The sequence below is a fragment of the Phocoena phocoena genome, chromosome 4, assembly GCF_963924675.1.
Source record: "Phocoena phocoena chromosome 4, mPhoPho1.1, whole genome shotgun sequence".
In the NCBI taxonomy this organism is placed as follows: Eukaryota; Metazoa; Chordata; class Mammalia; order Artiodactyla; family Phocoenidae; genus Phocoena; species Phocoena phocoena.
In genome coordinates this window covers 12,926,436-12,949,037 of record NC_089222.1, presented here as the reverse complement: position 1 = coordinate 12,949,037, position 22,602 = coordinate 12,926,436, and the positions used below count along the sequence as shown (strand labels likewise).

The following is a 22,602-nucleotide window of genomic DNA, read 5'->3' as shown; positions in this document are numbered from 1 at the left end:
CTCTAAATGTTTGATAGAATTCACCTGGGAAGCCATCTGGTACTGGACTTTTGTTTGTTGGAAGATTTTTAATCGCAGTTTCAATTTCATTACTTGTGATTGGTCTGTTCATATTTTCTATTTCTTCCTAGCTCAGTCTTAGAAGGTTATACCTTTCGAAGAATTTGTCCATTTCTTCCTGGTTGTCCATTTTATTGGCATAGATTTGCTTGTAGTAGTCTCTTAGGGTGCTGTGTATTTCTGTGGTGTCTGTTGTAACTTTTCCTTTTTCATTTCTAATTTTATTGATTTGAGTCCTCTCCCTCTTTTTCTCAATGAGTCTGGCTAATTGTTTATCAATTTAGTTTATCTTCTCAAAGAGCCAGCTTTCACTTTTATTGCTACTATTTTCTTTGTTTCTTTGTTTCTATTTCATTTATTTCTGCTTGATCTTTATGATTTCTTTCCTTCTGCTAACTTTGGGTTTTGTTTGTTCTTCTTTCTCTAGTCCCTTTAGGTGTAAGGTTAGATTATTTATTTATGATTTTTCTTGTTTCTTGAGGTAGGCTTGTATTGCTATAAACTTTCCTCTTAGAACTGCTTTTGTTGCATCCATAGGTTTTGGATCACTGTGTTTTTGTTGTAATTTGTCTCTAGGTGTTTTTTGATTTCCTCTTTGATTTCTTCAGTGATCTCTTAGTTATTTAGTAACTCATTGTTTAGCCTCCATGGGTTTGTATTTTTTACGTTTTTTTTTCCCTGTAATTCATTTCGAATCTCACAGAGTTGTGGTTGGAAAAGATGTTTGATATGATTTCAGTTTTCTTAAGTTTACCAAGGCTGATTTTTGACCCAAGATATGATTTATCCTGGAGAATGTTCCATGTGCACTGGAGAAGAAAGTGTGATCTGCTGTTTTTGAATGGAATGTCCTATAAATATCAATTAAATACACCTGGTCTATTGTGTCATTTAAAGCTTGTGTTTCCTTATTAATTTTCTCTCTGTATGATATGTCCATTGGTATAAGTGAGGTGTTAAAGTCCCCCACTATTATTGTGTTACTGTCGATTTCCTGTTTTATAGCTGTTAGCATTTGCCTTATGTATTGAGGTGCTCCTATGTTGGGTGCATATATATTTATAATTGTTATATCTTCTTCTTGGATTGAACCCTTGATCATTATGTAGTGTCCTTCCTTGTCTCTTGTAACATTCTTTATTTTAAAGTCTGTTTTATCTGATACGAGTATTGTTACTCCAGCTTTCTTTTGATTTCCATTTGCATGGAATATCTTTTTCCATCCCCTCACTTTCAGTCTGTATGTGTCCCTTGGACTGAAGTGGGTCTTTTGTAGACAGCATATATATATATATATATATATATATATATATATATATATATATATATATATATATATATATATATATATATATATATCTTGGTTTTGTATCCATTCACTAAGCCTGTGTCTTTTGGTTGGAGCATTTAATCCATTAACATTTGAGGTAATTATTAATATGTATGTTCCTATTACCATTTTCTTAATTGTTTTGGGTTTGCTTTTGTAGGTCCTTTACTTCTCTTGTGTTTCCCACTTAGAGAAGTTCCTTTAGCATTTGTTGTAGAGCTGGTTTGGTGGTGCTGAATTCTTTTAGCTTTTGCTTGTCTGTAAAGCTTTTGATTTCTCCATTGTATCTGAATGAGTTCCTTGCTGGGTAGAGTAATCTTGGTTGTAGGTTTTTCCCTTTCATCACTCTAAATATATCATGCCACTCCTCCCTGGCTTGTAGAGTTTCTGCTGAGCAATCAGTTGTTAACCTTATGGGGGTTCCCTTATATGTTACTTGTTGTTTTTCCCTTGTTGCTTTTAATAATTTTTCTTTGTCTTTAATTTTTGTAAATTTGATTACTATGTGTCTCGGTGTGTTTCTCCTTGGGTTTATCCTGTCTGGGACTCTCTGTGCTTCCTGGACTTGGGCAGCTATTTCCTTTCCCATGTTAAGGAAGTTTTCAACTATAATCTCTTCAAATATTTTCTGAGATCCTTTCTCTCTCTCTCCTTCTGGGACTGGTATAATGCAAATATTGGTCCGTTTAATGTTGTCCCAGAGGTCTCTTAGGGTGTCTTCATTTATTTTCATTCTTTTTTTCTTTATTCTGTTCCATGGCAGTGAATTCCACCATTCTGTCTTCTTCCAGGTCAGTTATCTGTTCTTCTGCCTCAGTTATTCTGCTATTGATTCCTTCTAGTGTATTTTTCATTTCAGTTATTGTATTGTTCATCTTTGTTTGTTTTTTCTTTAAATCTTCTAGGTCTTTGTTAAACATTTTTGCATCTTCTCAATCTTTGCCTCCATTCTTTTTCCAAGGTCCTGGATCATCTTCACTATCAATATTCTGAATTCTTTTTCTGGAAGGTTGCCTATCTCCACTTCATTTAATTGTTTTCCTGGGGTTTTATCTTGTTCCTTCATCTGGTACATAGCCCTCTGCCTTTTCATTTTGTCTGTCTTTCTGTGAATGTGGTTTTTGTTCCACAGGCTTCAGGATTGTAGTTCTTGTTTCTATAGTATTCCCTCTGGTAGATGAGGCTATCTAAGAGGCTTGTGCAAGCTTCCTGATGGGACGGACTGGTGGTGGGTAGAGCTGGGTGTTGCTCAGAGCTCAGTAAAACTTTAATCTACTTGTCTGGTGATGGGTGGGGGTGAGTGCCCTCCCTATTCGTTGTTTGGCCTGAGGTGACCCAGCACTTGAGGCTACAGGCTCTTTAGTGGTGCTAATCATGGACTCCAGGAGCGCTCATGCCAAGGAGTACATCCCAGAACTTCTGCTGCCAGTGTCCATTTCCCTGCAGTGAGCCACAGCCACCCCCCACCTCTGCAGGAGACCCTCCAACACTAGCAGGTAGGTCTCATTCAGTCTCCTATGAGGTCACTCTCCTTCTCCCTGGGTCCTGATACACACACTACTTTGTGTTTGCCCTCCAAAAGTGGAATCTCTGTTTCCCCCAGTCCTGTTTAAGTTCTGCAATCAAGTCCTGCTAGCCTTCAAAGTCTAATTCTCTGGGAATTCCTCCTCCTGTTGCTGGACCCCCAGGCTGGGAAGCCTGACATGGGTCTCAGAACCTTCAATCCAGTGGGTGGACTTCTGTGGTATAATTGTTCTCCATTTTGTGAGTCACCCACTCACCAGTTATGAGATTTGATTTTATCATGATTGCACCCCCTCCTACCATCTCATTGTAGTTTCTCCTTTGTCTTTGGATGTGACGTATCTTTTTTAGTGAGTTCCAGTGTCTTCCTATCAATGATTGTTCAGCAGTTACTTGTGATTCTGGTGCTCTTGCAAGAGGGAGTCCTTACAGTTGTTTTAAACTTGTTTTTGTTGTTGGTCTTTCCTGGCCATACACTTGCAATGACTACATTTTTATCCAGTCTCTTATAATAAGTCTTTCTGATTTTCCCATTTTCCATTCTTCTGATTGTGATTGTATAGGCATGATTATAAATTGAAATGGAAACATGAAGAAAGTCAAATCACCTAGAATTCTACCACCCTAACACAATACATGGTTACATTTTCCCAATTCCTCTTCTAGTATTTGTTTCTATGTATATATATTTACCTATATGTAAAAATGAAGAGTCAATTTAATTTTCTAGTTTTTAATGACAATATTTTTCATATTTGTGTGAGTCTTCATAAAAATCATATCTGCTTAATATTTTGTCAGAGCATGATGGACTATAACCCAATTATTCTATAAGTATAAACAGTCTACTTATATAGTCATTTTTCTCTAATGTATAATATTTCAACAACCTCTGTACCTATAGTTTTTTTCCCCTTTATTTCCTTAGCATAAATTTCCAGAAATGAGTTCACTGGGTTTCTTTCTACCTCATATTCTCTTTGATCATAACGAAAGACAACCTCTCTCTTTGTTGACCCTGCTTTATTCCTTTGCTGAAACTACTATTTTTTTTAAAAAAATTATTTTATTGAAGCATAGTTGATTTACAATGTTGTGTTAAATTCTCCTGTACAGATAAGTGATTCAGTTATTCATATATATACATATACACATTATTTTCCATTATGGTTTATCTCAGGATAGTGAATATGCTTCCCTGTGCTACACAGTAGGACCTTGTTGTTTACCCTTTCTATATGTAATAGTTTGCACCTGCTAATCCCAAACTCCCAATCAATCCCTCCCCACCCCCCACCCCTTTGGCAAACACAAGTCTGTTCTCTATGTCTCTGAGTCTGTGAAACTATTCTCTTGCTGCTTCCCATCACTTCCTATAACCAGATTCAATGACTTCCATTCAAGCAGCCTTCATTAATTAAGTAGCCAAACAACCCCAGATCCCCATGTCCATCCCTTTAACACCATGCCCTCCAGGCCTTTGTACATAATTGTTATACTAGTGTGAGCTGAGTCACACACCTTTTGAGTTGGTCACTGATTGTTTCCCACAGGCATGTTTTCTCTCCCTCTAGGAAACACACCTCTGAGCTAAGGCATGTGCCTTTTCCTTCCTCCTTTGTTGTGAGCTGTTCCCACAGCAGGCACTCACAGCAAGCCTGCTGCCAAGGACATATGGTTTCTCAACCAGTGAGTTCAGCCTACTGATTCCACATCCCCACACTGCCTTCATCCTAAGTGCCCTCACTGATCAATGATGCTCTACAAGAGACAGATACTCACGACTATGGTCCTGCATGAACTGGATTAGATCACATTGCTGTACATGAAAAAGGAGAGAGAAAATAAGAAACATGAACGCAGTGAATTCCAAGTAGCCATATTCATTTCCCAGTGAACAGGTTGCATTTTTGTGTGTGTGAATAAGGCGATACATACAGAATATACCCGCTGCCCTGCCATGCCTTTAGGGCCCTAGGAAAACAAAAACAGAGCAAGTTATTGGTATGTGAATTGGAGTCTTCAGTGCTTTTCCCCCACACACTGAGAGTATAAACGTTTCCGTTTCAGTGTTTGATCAATTAAGCTAATGTCTACCTAGAATGAACTGAATGACTTTTCTAGGACGACAAGAAGGAAAGAAACAAAAGTACTTTTTAAAGATACTTGTACTGCAGATAGAACATTTAGAAGGCATTTCTCATAATAATACTTAAAATTATAAACAGCAGGCTTCCCAAAGAGTAGCATGAAGGAGAGACATTTACTGAAGTATATTTAAAACACTGGCAGCAGCACACAGCCTCAACATATGTGAAAAAAAAAGACAATTATATAGCTAAATGGACATTACACAGAAGGAGAGCATACACACTAAGCTCATAAATGCTGAAGGTGATGGAGGAAAGGAATACAGATAATTGGGTGAGATGTCAGGGAAGGCGCTAAACACAGTCAGCTCCCTTTCTTGACAAGTGTGAGCTTTTCTCATTTTCTTTTTAATTCCTTTTTATCAGGATCAGCCTTCTTCTTGGCAGTTGGTTCTTAATGTGTTTGCACATATGAATCCCTTTGGGCAGCTTTTAAGTATTATTATGAGAAATGCCTTCTAAATGTTCTATCTGCAGTGCAAGTATCTTTAAAAAGTACTTTTGTTTCTTTCCTTCTTGTCGTCCTAGAAAAACCATTCAGTTCAGTCTAGGTAGACATTAGCTTAATTGATCAAACACTGAAAGCTAGGATGTTTGCTGGCTTCAGAAAATGCTGTCACATGCTCATGATTGCTGTATGATTTCACTGACCCCTCAGAAGCTCATCCATGAATGTCAGTGTAAGAACCTCTGTTCTAAATGACAACTGGGCATCTGTCCATCCATCCATCTATCCATCCATCCATTCATCCATCCATTGAACAGTTAAGTGTCTGCTGAATGCTGATGTGGCCCACTGTGTGCTGCTGGTATTAACCAGAACTGTCATGGCATCCATGATTCTACCCACTGGGGGCATATTTTCTTCCTGACCCAAATCAAGAAATATGCATCTCACTAAAAGATTCAGAGTCTTATTTTTCCATTTACAAGTGACAGCAGAAAACAGAAAAAAAAAATGCACAGCCATTTAAACAGAGAGAGGAAGAGTTTCCAGCTAATGAATAGAGTAGGCAGCCCATATCCTACAGAAGATCGGAACTGTGGAGAGTAAGTTCCAAAAGACTGAGTTTAAGAATAACTTAGAGCAACTCCTTAAGGAGAGACTGAGGACCACAGGCATGAGACAGAGAAACCATGGTATACCAGACCAGCATGGCCAAACACAAGAGCAGGAGGATATGGGACCTCCAGGGAGAGCTCCAGAATCTGGAAAGGAGGCAAATCCAGACCAGTCCAGATTGACTCAGAGACCAGATTCTCACCCACATGACTAAGAATAGTCACCAGTTCCTTAATTCAAAAGAAAGAAAAGATTGTACCAGAGTATCCTTCACAGTGAGTTGATTACCATTCTACTACAGATTCAGTTTTCCACAAAACATCCAAGTTTTTGTTTTCTTTATAAAGTTGCAAGTTAAAGAACCCCTCCAGGTAGTCAGAAAACAATCACAATACACAAAACAAGAGAAGCAGTTTCTCCTGTCCTTACACAATGCTTCCTGCACCTCACACACAAAACACAGATGCTGGCAACATTTGGTTCTTATTTGACTGTTCTCTTTAGGGGAGAGAGACATGTTAATGTCATCACAATAACACATAAGGCACTAAAATAGAGATATGGATATCTTGTCAGTGGGAGATGTGCCTGTCTCTGTCCAGGAATGCTTCTAGAGGTGCCATTTCTTTTGTAATTGAATCACAGTGGAAAGTTGCAATTTTATTTCCAAATCTCCCCAGCGTCTATATCGTGAGGTCAGGAAGGCAAAAATAGTGGTTTGGGAAATCCTATCGACCTGTCAGGACACCTTAATGAAGCTAATGCATTCTCATCCCTATTTTTTTCCTTCAGTAAAAATTAACAGTCACAGCTCATATTTGCATTGAACTTTATAGTTTATGAAGAGCATTCACATTTGACTATCTGATCCTCACAGCTACCTTTTGAGGTGTTTCCAACAGGACATGTCATTCCCATTTTAGAAGGAAATTGAGAGACCCAGGGACTAGTCCAAGTGCACCCAGGTAGCAAGAAGCAGAGTCTGGACTTGAACCAGTGATTCTGACTTTAAATTCTGTGCTCATTCCAGTGGGCACCCTAGGAAGCAGCACATGACCCTTAGTTCTCATGAGTGTACTTACTCTCCGTCCAGGAGGGCCTTGAGGTCCTTGAGAGCCTTCCTCACCTTTCAAACCTACAGTGAGCTGCAGGTAGAAATATACATGAGTTTCCACATCCTCTATCCATGGAGACTACCTCAGCCTTAATGTGACTTTATAATTAAAAAAAAATTTTTTAGCAAAAGCAACTATTAATTCAAGTTAAGCAAATTCCTTATGTGTAATATAAATAGCCATTCTTTTTTCCCACAGAACTCACAGAAAAATTAATTTTTCCAATAGTTCATTGTTAGTGTATAGAAACACAACTGACTTTTATATATTGATTTTGTATCTTGAAACTTTATTGAATTTGTTTATTACTTCTAACAGTTTTTAATGAAGACTTTAAGATTTTCTATCTATAAGATCATATCATCTGCAAACAGACACTTTTACTTCTTCCTTTCCAATTTGGATGACTTTTATTTCTTTTTCTTGCCTAATTGCTCTAGCTAGGACTTCCAGTATTATGTTGAAAAGGAGTAGTGAGAGTGGACACCTATGTCTTGTTCCTGGTCTTCACAGGAAAGCTTTCAGCCTTTCATTGTTGAGTGTGATGTTAGTTGTGGATTTTTCAAATATGGCCTTTATTATGTTGAGGTAATTTCCTTCTATACCCAATTTGTTAAGAGTTTTTATATTGAAAGGATGTTGAATTTTGCCAAATGATTTTTCAGCATTTATTGAGATGATCATATGATTTTTATCTTTCAACCTAAATAGTAATTCTTAATTATTGGTAAACATCCATTTCCCTCTTAGCCTCTTCATTTAGTGATATCCTTTGCTCTGGCACTGGCTGTGCATTTAAATCTAAATTAGTCATAAGCTAGAACTGGCTCTTTAAACAAGTGGATACACTAGAGCACATGGAGATCTAATAAAAAGCTGCCATCTGCAAAGAATCAAATAAGAAAAATAATTCCCCACATATATAAGGACATGGGTTGGCTGTATCATTCCCATAACTCAAGGTGATGGATATAGATACTAATGAAATTTGTCCAGTCAGATGTGAAATATCTGTTGAATTGCATCTCTTTCATGCTGGTAATGACCTTTGATATTACACTGAAACTTTAAAATGAAAGGATGCTTGTCTTGGCATTTTGGTTTTTTAATAAGTATAACACTCTACTCTGCACTTTGCTATTTAGAACATCTCAACAGCCTTCCTTAAAATGAATACACCAGGTGACCTTGGTTCTGGGGACTGGAACTGTCAGAAAACGCTCCAGGACAGAGTAGGAAGATGTCAGCTTCATTTCCACTCACAGGGTTAATATTCTGCACTTTAATATGTGCCCTAGAAAAGACTGGAAGACACTGACACTTTTTAGAATAGCCTGTTATCAATCTGTAAATACTTAAAATAGTTCAGATTCATGGAAACATAGAATTTTAGAGCTGAAAGTAGCTTTTGTGTCATTAAGTTTAACTCCCATGTTATAGAAATAGAGACCTTGAAAAGATGTGTTGAAGTTCACACAGCTAGGAAGTGGCATTTCAGATGACCCTGGGTTGGATTGAGAATCCACATTAATAATTACAACATAAAAGCCAGAATCTTCCAAAGAAACATTTATTATTTCTGGAATTATAGGTCACTTACTGTTAGTCCCCTAAATCCTTTGGGTCCAGGCCCCCCAGGAATTCCAGGATCACCAACAACACCCTAAAGATTCAGATATAAGAAATCAAGATATTAAAATACTTGCTATGAAAGAATAAAAATAATTCTCTCCAAACCAAAATCTAATTGATCTTATAACTATATCATATATTAAATATTAAATGTCATTTCTTCTTGTCATTTAGAACTAAGCCATTGATACACCTAGATATTCTCCAAACTATTTTAATTTTTTGAGAATACAAATATTTATGCATCAATATCAATACAATGGCTATCCAATCAGTTACTAAAAATACCTAAAGACAAATGCTTGAAAATCAAGGAAAACGTATGGGGTATTGACTACATAAAGTACTAACTAATGAATTACTTCCTAAATTCATGAATCATTCCTCAAAAAGTTGAAGGTAAAAAGAAATTTATTCTGACTTTGGTGGAAAACTAATTTAACACTTATCGATATGCTAATTTACCATTTATCTGTAAATTGAAATATGCTAATTTTCTCTCTTTATCAGCAAATTAGAAAATTGGTCCTTTACAATGAGAACTCCTATCCTAACAGTTATTTATATAGTCCCTTCTTGAACCCTTCTCCACCTAAGGAAAGAATCTCTTTTGGTAATTCATCAATTAAAAGCACTCTTAAGGGAATCAAAAATTGGCTATTTTCCTATACTGTAGTTGATTCAATTTACTTAGACATTCTATTTTTTATTCCATATTTTCTATTTTAGTTTGAGCATCAATGATTGGAAGATATACAAGATACTTTATGTAATTAATTTTTATTGATGTATAATTGATTTACAGTGTTGTGTTAGTTTCAAGTGTACAGCAAAATGACTCAGTTATACACACACACGTATAATATATATATATTCTTTTTCAAATTCTTTTCTTTTATAGTTTTTTACAAAATATTGAGTGTAGTTCCCTGTGCTATATATACAGTAGGTCCTTGTTGTTTATCTATTTTATATATAGTAGTGTAGGTATGTTAATCTCGAACTCCTAATTTATCCCTCCCCCTTTCCCCTTTGGTAATCATAAGTTTGTTTTCTATGTCTGTGGGTCTATTTCTGTTTTGTAAATAAGTTCATTTTTAAGGATGCTTTTTTTTTTTAGATAAATCTTATTACAGAATTCCAGTGTATAAAACAGATATAACCTGAGCTACTCCGGTTGAAATGGAAGGAATGTCTTGTCGTAGAGCTTGGAGGTGAATTTCAGGCTGGTAGGCAATGAGGAATTCTAGAAGATGTTTGACCAAGAGAGTAACATAATTAAGTTATACTTTGGGAAAAATCAAGAGAGTAGTGTTTGGGATTAACTGAAGCAGGTTAAAGTTGCAAGTAGGAGACTAATGAGAATATGGTAATCTTTCAGGTAAGAGGAAGTGAAAGCCACGATAATGAAGGGCAAGGTACAATAGCAGAAGGCAAGAGTTTTGCATGAGATCACCAGGGTAGAGAAATCAAGAAAAGGACTAAAGACTAAACTTGAGAGGGTACCTAGAGGTAGGGTTTCAAGACAAGGGACATCAGGCAGTGAAGGACAAATTTTCCAATTTAAAGGTTCATAGGAGTTAAGTATGGTCCTTTCTTCATGAAGCTCAGGCAAACCGATTGTCTTGCTTTTTTTTTTCCTGTTTCATTCAGATCCACAGACTGATCTTAATTCTCAAGTAGAAGGTCAAGATCATGGTAACTTTGACAAGTTATATGCACAATACCTTTTGACCCATATCTCCAAGGAATCCTCTGTGGCCCTACAATTTTCAGCAGAGAACATAAATAAATCAACACACCATTTAATTGATTCACCAATTAAAGAAATAATTGTTTTCCATATTTACCTTTGCTCCTTTTCGTCCCATAGGACCATAGCCCGGAATGCCATAATCACCCTGTGAATATATCAGTTCATTTCAATTTCTCAAGAGTGGAAATTAATTGTAACCTATACTGGGGAGATTATGGTGTCAGGATAAAAGCACCGGGGACTTCCAGGTGGAGGGGGCCTGATGAACTTGAACTCTGGGAATATTCATGCCGTTTAGTTTTCCACACTTCCTGGTATATGCCCTGGTAATTCTTTGCTCAGCTCCACTGTGCAGACATGACAGGAGGCAGAGGGATGGTCATTTAAGACTAGTGGAGTCAGTGGCAGTTACTTGCCTGGAAAATTAGGAGCTGGTCCAAAGAACACTGGGTGAGGAATTTCCCAAAAAGGAATTGTAAACAGACAATAAACATAATGAAAAATGTTATCCTCACTAGTAACCAAAGAAATGCAATTTGAAACAGTAATGAGACATCATTTTTGGTCAGTAAAATTGGTAAAGATGGAATAAAAGAAAGTGACAATACCCATTGTTGGTGTATATGCCCTGAAGTGAGCACTCTTCCTGCACAACACAAGGGTACATACGTCCTTGGAATTTTCCTAAGGACACTTTGCAATAGAGCTCAAAGCCTTAATTAAACATGTATGTATTCCTTGAACCAGCTATGCTACTTCTAGAAATTTCTATGTAGAAATTAATTATGGTTTTATCCAAAAACTTAGTTACATACAAGAATATTCATTGCTGTGCTATTTTAAGACAGTGAAAAACTGAAAGCAAACTAAATATCCAGTAATAAGAAGTTGGTCAAGTGAACTAAGGTATATACAGTCAGTAGAATATTTTGAAGCTATTGAAAGTAACTTTGAGGGAAAAATGTAATGACATGGAAGTATGCCCATGATACATTGTTAATAGGGAAAAATAATTTTTTTCTATCTCCAGGATATTAATAATAAATATTTCAAAATGGTGGGATTATGGGTAATTTTTCTTTCCCATTTCCCATGTTTTATGCTTAGTCAATTTTCTACAATATCTATGCCTAATATTTGTAATAAACATTATTTTTGAAAAGAAATTAATTTTTTTCCTATTTTTTTCCTATATTGACTGCTTTATGAACTGAGACTCTGGTACAGCCAGAGCAACTAGAACAGATACTCTGTTTCTTGATCCTACTACCCTCTTGTCACTCTGGAGTTTTACAAGAAGTCACCTGATTTTCAACTGACATGGCCATATAGGTTGTTAAAATACTGAGCTCATCCATTATTCTCTCTGCATTCTCCTTTCCCTCTTGCTGTTCTCCCTTTGTTTTAGCAGACAGACTAGCTATAGAATGAGTGCTTCAGGGAGCAGGAGGAATGTCCCTACGTCTTCCTAGGAGGTCCCAAAATACCTTCAGGACCCCAGGTGCTTAAGCTAATGGTGTCAGCCCCCTTCTCTTTACTGAGCCCTTGGAGCTGCTAAAGGGTAAGAGTCCTAAAACCTCATACTTGCTTTCCTTGCCGTCCAGCTTGCCCCAGTGGCCCTGGATCTCCAGGAATTCCAGGTTCTCCCTAGTGAAACAAGGAGAGCTTCAGATCAGTAAAAATCAAACCTGGCTCCCACCATAGGACATTCTGTCCACTAGTTGGGGACACTCAGCGTTCTCAGTGAGGGTTCAATGCTCAGCAAGCTAGGGAGTGTAGGAAACAAATAACAATCTTCCCAAAGGCAAGCAGGAAATACTAGCACAGTCCAAAGCTGGACCCAGTACTGCTTTCTCAGTGCTATAGAAGGACTAAAGGAGAAGAGAAAGAGTGGAAAATTTACTCCAGGGAAAGTGGATTCATTTGCTGATTTATTCACCCATCCAACAGTTATTTATTGTCCTGGAAAAGGAACAGTTGAACATGACCGATGTGGTCCTGCCCTCACCAATACTCTGGTTAGAATGAGAGACAATTAGGCAATTCTACACTGTGTGATAAAGTTCAGGGTGCTGTGGCAGTGGAGAGAAGGGGACTCTTAAGTCAGATTTGGTGGGGCAGGCAGGCTGGCTGCCTGAAGGAAGGGAGCAGGGATGCTGAGGCTTAAAGGATAAGTTGTGTGAGCTGGAAGAAGGACCGAGGGAGGAGTGAGAATGGAGGAGGAAGGCACAGTGAGAAGCCTGGGCAGGCACACAGGAGGGAGATGAGCTAGGAAGCCTTAGAATTAAACAGGGTCAAAGGGTCTTCTACGCTACTGGAAAATTTGGAGATTTTCTTAAGGGTCATCCAAAGGTAAGACCAGTGACATAATCTGTGGGACTCAAATGAAATCATGGGCCCTTAACTCAAAAGCAAACTTTCCAGACTGTGATAGCAGAGCTTGAGGCCAAGTAGGGGCGCCTTCTAAGCGAGGGCCCCTGTGTGACTGAACGGGTCCCAGGCCCACGAAGCTGGCCCTGGGGGAGGGAGCTGCTGAAAGGTTTTGAGCAGGGCAGTGAGATTCTGAACAGGCCAACAGTCTGTTCTCTAACGATCTCCAATAAGGACATTTCTGAGAAGGTAGGTTGAGTTAGACCTAGAACTGCATGCATGAACAGATCTGAGTTCTGACATCCCCCATGCCCCTGGCCGACTCTACCACCAAGTGCCTTGACGCATTCAGGAAACGAGCGAGTTGAGTTTATCAGAGTTGTTTCATGATAGGTGAATAAACCTTGTCTCTCCCAGTGAAATGGGGCAGTTTCAGAGAGGAAGGAAAAGAATATTGGCAGAAAGCTGGTGAGTGGTTGATTGTGCCTGGATCATGTGAAGAATTAACATGAAAATCAAGGGGAAAAAATGGAGCTACTCTTTCCTCAGTATCTGAAATCTTAAGAGATAACACTTACCTTTTTCCCCAAAAGTCCAGGCCTTCCAACACTCCCTTTATCTCCCACTGGCCCAGGAGCACCCTGAAAGAATATAGGAAACACAGATGTTGGTGCTACAGCAATTTGTACAAAACCTGTTAGATTAGTTTTGCTTTTCTTCGTGTCATTTGTAACAATTTCTTGATGCCTCCTTAACAAGAAACCCAGCCTGAAACCAGGTGACTCGGGCTACAGTCCTGGTTAGAGGACCCCACGTCTTCATTGGCAGGGACATCGCTAGTCCAAATGGGGACATAGTGAGAAATAAAAAAGGCACTCTTGACACAACACATGTTATTTCATTAGAACAAGACATTGTGCTGTCATTGTCACTTTTGTGCTCTGTGTCATCCACACATATAACATGGGATGTCAAATGTGTTTCAGTTTCTCGATCTGCAAAGGGGCAAAACGGTCTTTCACAAATATGCTGGGAAGATAACTGAGCAAACATGGGTATCGCTTGCCTTCTAAACTCTCACTATCTGAGCTGAAAAACTGAATAGATTCAGAACTTTTTTTTTTTTTGCAGTACGCGGGCCTCTCACTGTTGGGGCCTCTCACTGTTGAGGCCTCTCCTGTTGCGGAGCACAGGCTCCGGATGTGCAGGCTCAGCGGCCATGGCTCACGGGCCCAGCCACTCTGTGACATGTGGAATCTTCCTGGACCAGGGCACGAACCCATGTCCCCTGCATCGGCAGGCGGGCTCTCAACAACTGCGCTACCAGGGAAGCCCAAGATTCAGAACATTTTTAATATGAATCTCTCACCATCCAAACTCTCATTACTTACTGTCAGAAACTTGGGAATCAAGTAGTTTCAGATGGTGAATTCAAAGCTGAACTTAAGAATCAAATAAATTTGGGTAGCGAGGGATCTTTGCAGAGTCCATTTCAAATATCTACAGTCAATGGAGATAGGCATGGCACCGATAATTTTTAAAAGTTAGAAAAAGCAGAATAATGTATCAGGTTTTGAAATGTTCATGAGTCAGCAAGATGTGCATTCTTCTAAAGGCTTCCTTCAGGCGGATAAAGTGGGTTTGTGCTTTCCAAGTCAAACCCCTGGGAAGGAGAAAGGCGAATGTACAAGGAATCTGAGCTGTGCTAAAGATTGGTCCCAAGTTAATCCCCAAATGAAATACTCCATACTAGATAATATAAAATAAACTCTACGTGAAGACATCTTTGAAGCAAGAGGAAAATGGAGGTTGGAGACCATTGAGGTCCCATCTGAGTCACGCACCTGAGGTCCTTTGTGCCCCTCGTTTCCCTTCTCTCCTTTCCTGCCGCGAAGTCCATTTGACCCCTTTGGTGGTAACAAAAGAAACACAATGCAATGAAGTAAATGACAACTGACTTTCTTTTTGGGCCTCTCACTGTTGTGGCCTCTCCTGTTGTGGAGCACAGGCTCCAGGCACACAGGCTCAGCGGCCATGGCTCACGGGCCCAGCCGCTCCGCGGCATGTGGGATCTTCCCAGACCGGGGCACGAACCCGTGTCCCCTGCATTAGCAGGCAGACTCTCAACCACTGCGCCACCAGGGAAGCCCAAAAACTGACTTTCTTCATTAGTGCTTTTGAAACACCTGCACGGAAAAGCATCTATCCAGCCCTTCAAGCAGCTTTAACACCGCGATTAAGCATGTCTCAGAAGAGGAGTTGAAAGGAGACCCAGACTCAGTGGAGCAGCTCTTATGAAGGAATATCCTGCCTGGGTGTAAGACCTCATCCCTCTGTGGCAGGGAGAAATGGAAAAGAGACTAAAAGGAGAAATAAAGCCCATAGAAGAAGGAAGTGAGACATAAACAATAGGCAGATGGATTCCTTTGATGGGGCAGGTTACCTGGGCCAAAGTGCATCAATGTGTAAAAGAGAAAGCAAGTTAGCACAAAAGGACATTTTAGCAGCAGATCCCTATGAGAGGAATTAAAGCATATAATTTTTTGTCATATTTCCCATCAAATGCATGGTTCTCATATGGTTCTCTCACACAGAAAGAAAAGCTAGAGGTGCTGGTATTGTTTCTCATCACCAAAGCAGCAGCTGTAAGATGTCCTGGTTGCCCAGTGCAAATGGTGGTTACAGCCCCTGGGCTGGCCTTGTTTCACAGCCTGAGCATCAAAGGGACCCTGGAGGGGCTGAAGTAATGTCACCCCTCTCCTGACAAAGTCTGTGCATGGATTTAGGTTGGTCCCATGGTTACTCATTCTAGAGGACACCAGAACCACTCAAGAGAATTCCAAATTCAGGCTTAGTATGAAGAATCTAGAACTTTCTAGAAGAAAAATGAACTCCTGGAAAGGTCTTAGGATGGACACATCTATGTAGGCAGGTCCTTCCAGACAAGTTCAGGCTTAAAGTATACTCCGTCAGGTAACTATGTACCCATGTGTTGCAAGCCATTCTCTAGGATGACCCTGGCATATTTCTGACATGGAAAAGAAACAGAGATGTCCTAATTCCAGTGCCCATCTCACTAATGATATGACCAAGAAAAAATGCAGATGACTCACATAGAGCCCTATCGGTGATATTCCAGAGCACTGTCACCCCCTATAGAGTCAGCTTTGGAAGAGGTGAGTAATAGTTGCCAATTCCTAACTTTCCTTCATTGGAGTCTGCGTGCAGAACCTCACTTAAGAAAAATCAATTTGTTGATCTGGATACTGATTACTAACATAGTATTAAGGTCTCAATAATTCACTATGACTAAAAGGCAGACACGATGCCAGGTATACACAAGAGCAAGCCTTTCTTCTATCAGTGAGCTGCAAATTTTGACAGAGCAAAATCACCCACCCTCAATGGGAAATGTAGAATCCCAGAGAAATGTACCATGGAGGAGGACGGGGGCAGCTTCAAATTGTCTCCGTTATTTGTTTTTATACAGAACTACATCTTCCCATCAGAATAACAACATTATCAGTATTACAAATATTCCAACATACCTGTGAGCCTTGTAATCCTTCGGCTCCTGATGCACCTTTAAGTCCAGGGTTCCCTGGTTCCCCCTGATGGATGAGTTTTCAGTGTTAAGATTCTCTTCACATGGTTTCCATATACATTTCCTCTTCATAGTACCTAGTGCTTCAGAGCTTCAGGGCATGGTACCCAGGAACTATCTTGTCTGACTCTTGGCTCATGCCCTACTTGGCCTAGGATTGTACTCTTCCAAACTGTCTGAGAATTGAACTCCAGGTAATTTCTTACTCTAAGACAGAATTTCACTCTCTTGCAGTCAATGCCCAGGGTGTGTGAATAGCACAGCCTTCAGGGCTGCACAGGTCCCCTGTCTCTGAAATGTCTGTGAAGGAGGCTTGCCTTAGGTCAGGCCTGTCCTGTGTCTGGCAGTCTAACTGATCCCCCAGTCAGTGGGGCTCATGTCCAGTGCTCAGTCCTTCCTACAGCAGCCGCATCAAACGTTAACTCATTGGCAGTACCATCTGCCTGTGGGACATCTCCTTGGCCTCACCTCCCACAGAGGACGTGGAGGAAAGGATACTCACCGAGGCACCCTGGACCCCCCTCTGGCCTTCTCTTTCCTGGATCAGAAAAGACAAACTGTTAGTGTGTGAGTGTCTGGATGGAGACTCCTTAGAGGCAACCCGACCTGTCTTGTCCCTGACAGACAGAGTAACGAGCAGCTCGCAGAAATGGTTTCCCTGAATCGCTCTCCAAAGACAAGTTTACACACTGGGCATTTAATTACCAACTAACATTTGGAGGATTGATCGCAAACCAATCCAAAATTCATTACAGACCTAGCTCCAGTCTGACAACCCTGACAATTATCCGGGAGGCTGTCTGGAGAATGAAATCATCCTGAAGCACCTGTCTGATACCTCCCCTCTCCAGCAAATCCTACAAAGTACTGTCTGCTGATCAGAGGTTTCCTGCGTGAGAACAAGCTGTGCCATATCCATCTCTCTCTGTCCTGGGTCCCTGATCGTATCTTAGGGGGGAGTACAAACTCGTTATACACAGTGCTTCCCATGAGCCCACTGGGGTTAGACTCCATGGAATTCTCCAAGGAGGAAATGGCTGATGGGGTCAGGTCAGCTCTGTGCTGGTCCAAATGCCACCAGAAAAGCTGGTCTGAAGCTAAAATCTGTCAGCACCTCTCCAGAAGCTACCTCAAATTGCCAGTGCAGGCTCTCCACCTAGTGGCTGTCTCTGCTTTCCAGAGGGTAGCCAAGCGGGAAGAAGATCCAAGCCCCAGATCCTAACTTTCTCCCTAAATAGCAATGGTGAGTCTACTCTCACCCCTTACCTCCCACCTCTGCCTCGTTGAGAGAGCCGCAGAACACCTCATCCATTGATCTACTTGGTGTAGTGATAAACAACTATGATTATTTTATGTACAAAACAAATACTTAAAACGTTTTCCTACGTTCACTTGGAAAGGTAGCCATGGAAATGATTTCAGAGCAGCTGTTTTCTTTCAACTGCCCAGCTTCTGAACCTCCTTAGAATAAAACACCTGACCAAATATCACCTCCACCAGTTTGGCTGATGATTAGAATTCTTCCACGGAGGTTCTACCCCTCGATTCAGGTACTCTTTGCTTTTAAAGTGCAAATACCCTTTGGGAGAAGTTACCCATTGTAACTTGTCAGCCGTTTGTACATTGATGTGACTCACAGAACTCTTGACAGATGAAAGAAGAGCAGAAACAGTACAGTTTGAAGCCACTGTTTCCATGATGTCATAATTCTGTCTACATTAAAAACCAAGGACAAAATAGCATTCCTATTTTAGTAGCACAATGGTTAGGGACGTGTCATCAGAAGTCAGACAGCCTTGAGCTCACCCCTGCCCTGTAAAGCCTGGGTGGCACAGAGCAATTGCACAATAGGTCTAAGCCTGGCTGATTAGGAGTGAGACTCCCTGGGTTCAAACCCCAGCTCTACCATTTACCTATCCTGATCCTGGGCAACAAGGTTTCTTGCTTTTTCTCATCTGTAAAATGGATATAATAATAGTATCTACCTGATAGATTTGTTATGAGGATTAAACAAAGTAATATTTGAAAGTGATTTGATTGGGACCTGGCACAAAATATGTGCTCTAGAAGTATAAATACTATTATTTATATGTATTCCTTGTGCCTGACAGGCCAAAGGCAATGGGCCTGGAACATGGTTTGAAATGCTCTGGTTCTTAGTACATGGATCCGTTGCTTTGTCAATAGCTGGGGCAACAATTAATTTACACAGGTTGAAATTCTGTCATGTGGGAGGAGATGTCTTAGGTTTGCTTGTGTTTTTAGAATTTGTCATCCATTTAAGATCCTCTGACCATCATAGAGAATTCTAGCCTTCACTGGAAAGGTGAAGGAGGGGGTAGAAAAGCCATTGTTTTATATCCATCCATATTGATTTGTTTAATTACAAAGGAGGAGATGGGCAGGAAAGTGGGTGAGGATGGGGGAGGGAGGCTGAGAGCCTCCTGTGCATGGAGTGACTTAAAGTCATTCGCTGGTTTGTCCAAGTAATAATCCCCTACCCCACCCCACTCCTTTTTAAAAAGTGCCTGATGGATGATGACAGCTATAAAGCTATTTCAAACTAAAAGTATTTTCTCTTAAACCAACAAAGCTACATATTTATCTTTAAAATTTATAGCATTTAGTTCATCTTGCTGCTCTCCTACTTCCTCTGATTAATTTTAATTCTCTTCTATGGAGAGGTGGGCAAAGTCCCAAAGAATTTCACCAGAAGCACTGGGAGGCCTAAGTCATCCAACTGCAGACCCTTTCCCTTAAGAACTATGAGTCAAGATAAACAAAGGCAAGAGGAACCAAAACATTCATCCACTATCTCTCCCAGAGGGGGAGGCAATCAGCCACAGCTTTCAAAGTGGAGAGAAGATTCCAAGTTTGTGACAGAAAAGGAAGCCATGTATTTTCAGTGTCCTCGTGAACAAAACTCAGGGCCAAATCTACATTTGGGCATTATTCTCTTTTGATGATCTCCGTTCTGAGTGCATGATGAAAGGGTTTCTAACACATTGTTAATATCCTCTCTAACTTTGGTAGTCCACAAAGGGAAAGGTGATTTCTTGGTTGTTCCTTAAAAAGAAGCAGAAATCCAACATTTCTGTTTCAGGCTTAATATCACATGGGATGCTGTAAAATTACCACAGCATCTTCAGGTTGCCACTGGTTTGACCCTAATTGCCAATGTTTTGGTTTATTCAGGAAGAATTTATCTGTAATTCTTCTTTCCCTTTGGTGACATATGAGGAGGAAGAGAGCACATTTACCTATTTCTTAATATTCTACAGAAGCTCAAATATGCTAAGCTACCGGAGGAAGGTTTTTATGTGAAAACCACTGGCTCTCTTCAAAGACATTTAAAAGTCTCTGGAAGGTGGAAAGGGAAAGGCAGACTGTCACAGTGGTTCTCAATCAGGGGCAATTTGCCTCACCACCGCATCCCCATTACCCCCGACTGACATTTGGCAAGATCTGCAGGCATTTTTGGACCTCACAACTGGGGAGGAGTGGGTGCTACTGACCAGGGATGCTGCAAAACATCCTATAATGCACAGGCTAGCCCGTCACAACAAAGAATTACCTGGCCCCAAAAGACAACAGTGTCAGTGTATCTGCCCTGGATCAGCTAACTGCAGCGACACATATTCTGAATGCCTCTTGGCATCTCCGGGTGATAAGGAGGGGAAATAAACGTCCACGGAAATACTTACACTGCTCCCTCTGGAACCAGGACTGCCTTGTGTCCCTTTCGGGCCGGTTCTACCCTAGAAACACAATTGTTCCCCCAAGATCATAAGGCAAAAGATTCTGAGTAAATGGCAAAGACATCAGCATAAAAATCTCAAGCACTATTAAAAAGAACAAATGTGTCATGCCAGAATGTTTCTGCATATTAACCCTATTGGGTATATATCCATTAAAGAGGAAAATGGTATAGCAACACGCACTGCTAATGACCAATTTCCCCATATAATAATATCACCTGCTAGAAACTTAATAACTGCCGATTGAGGTGTAACCTACTACAGGCATACCTTATTTTAAGAAAATAAGGCTCTCTTAAATGGGAAATTAGGGGTGATTGTTCAGTTAGAAAAACTGTTATGTATTTGTCTAAATAATTTAGACTTTAGGAAAGCCTCAGCTCGATAACAGAATTAATCAACTCATATATGTAAAATAGATCCAGTTACTTGTCTTCCTTGTGTTCCTTTGGAGCCCTTTTGTCCTTTGATGTTATCGCTTTGTCCTGGATTACCCTAGGGGAAGATTTAAATAAAAAGTACTTTAGAATCAAGAAATATCAGCTTTTTTTTTCTCTCAAAATGGTACAATATTAAGAACTAAACTAATTTGGGTTAAGTAACGAGAGGTGTGAGAAAATTCTCCATATTTGAAACTCACAAATTAAAAAAAAAAAAAAAAGAAACAATATTTCTCCAAGTCTGAAGGAGGCTTAGTGATAAATGAAGAATTAAAAGAGTGCTTGCTGAAGCTATGGCAATTTTCCCTTCTCTGTACTGGCAGCTTCACTGATGCACTCATCCAAACATGCTTATGCCAGTCTCTCAAAGGTGTAGTAAGATTCCCCTATAATCGAATCTTCAAATAGGGAATCAATAATGTTAGAAACCCAATAAGCAAAATTATGGAAATTTCATTCCCAAAGGAACTTGAAAGTCTCAAGATACATAAGGATGAATTAGATGGAATTTTAGTTCCCATCTCTGAATTTTTGACATAATCAGCCCAAATCAGATGCAGGTTTTCCCCAAACCAATAAGCCTCAGTCAACACCTACCACCCCTTCCCAAGACATGCCTTTGCCTACAGGTTAGCAGGAGACACAAGAAGTGTGGAGTAAACTACACAATTAAGAGCCACTTGGGCCCCAGTAACTTACAGGATCCCCTGGGAAGCCCTTCTGCCCATATCCCCCAGGAGGGCCTCTGGAACCTGGGCTGCCCTGAAAAAAATAAAATGAGCTTCTGAGTTAGCTTGTAGGAGAGTGTTAAAATGTCAAGGGTCGTGGCGTTTGGAGGGGAGAAAATCAATCAGACAAAATGATCCATGTTCCTCTATCCCACCCAGATTCCCTTTGACCTCTCAAGCAGTACAATGTCCAGGTTTAAGCCTATAGTCAGGATTATTTATAAAAAGGCTGGGAAAAGGGAAAACTTCTCATGGTCTAGCAGAGTACTGCCCAGCAGAACTTTCTGCAGAGATGGAAATGTTCTCCATCTGCACTGTCCAATATGGTAACCACTGGCCATTGTTGGCTGTCGAGCACACGAAATGCAGCTAATACAACTGAGAGCAGAATTTTTCATTTTAGTTAATTTGAATTTAAGTAGTCACATATTGCTAGTGGGTATCGTATTGGACATCCCAGCCAGCCTAGCAACTTCTGACATCTGTAATTAAATTGTCCACTGGAAACCACCACTGGGATGTTCCATTGTCATCTCAAACTCAACTGTTCCCAACTAAACTTGCCCAAGCTGGGATCCTTGCAGGCATTTTGACTGGCTTCTCATTCCCTGCTTCTTTGGTTACCTGGAGATCTGATATCCCGGAGTCAGAACTAGGGTGAGACAAACAAGGTACCTAGGGTGCAAAATTTAGGCAGGTACTCACACTTTGCTTCACTCTGAGAATGAGTGCTTCCTTAAATTTTGCACACTAGGTCCTCACTCCAGCCTGGACCCTGTTACAACCTTCATGGGTCTTGTGTCTCTTGCTTTACTTGAAGGCTTCATCACTTCTCACCTTGATTATTACAGATCTGCCTCTCATATTTGCCTTGCATCTATGTCATCCCCAATGCATCCTCCACACTACTGTCACGGAATATTTCTAAAATGCAAATTCGATTGTGACCCCCCTACTTACAATTTTTCTAACGCTCCCCATTCCTTAATGGCTAAAATCCAGACTCCTCCTCCATGGCTCACCAGTACCTTCACCAGCTCTTCCCACCCGCTCTTGAACCTCACCTCCCTCC

At 40.2% G+C, this 22,602-nt stretch overlaps 1 protein-coding gene across 1 annotated transcript in view; it reads right to left on the bottom strand.

Annotated features, from left to right (window-relative positions):
* Positions 1–22,602, bottom strand: part of COL6A5 (collagen type VI alpha 5 chain) — a 107,150-nt gene that overhangs the window by 48,067 nt on the left and 36,481 nt on the right. Inside the window, exons 17-30 of the mRNA XM_065876871.1 lie at positions 21,502–21,564; positions 20,792–20,857; positions 20,309–20,362; positions 17,107–17,142; positions 16,549–16,611; positions 14,845–14,907; positions 13,579–13,641; positions 12,215–12,277; positions 10,725–10,775; positions 10,602–10,637; positions 8,843–8,905; positions 7,210–7,272; positions 4,853–4,888; positions 4,697–4,733 (exon numbers count right to left, since the gene is read on the bottom strand). Coding sequence (XP_065732943.1) covers positions 4,697–4,733; positions 4,853–4,888; positions 7,210–7,272; positions 8,843–8,905; positions 10,602–10,637; positions 10,725–10,775; positions 12,215–12,277; positions 13,579–13,641; positions 14,845–14,907; positions 16,549–16,611; positions 17,107–17,142; positions 20,309–20,362; positions 20,792–20,857; positions 21,502–21,564 — 757 coding nt within the window. The remainder of the gene's footprint in view (positions 1–4,696; positions 4,734–4,852; positions 4,889–7,209; positions 7,273–8,842; positions 8,906–10,601; positions 10,638–10,724; positions 10,776–12,214; positions 12,278–13,578; positions 13,642–14,844; positions 14,908–16,548; positions 16,612–17,106; positions 17,143–20,308; positions 20,363–20,791; positions 20,858–21,501; positions 21,565–22,602) is intronic.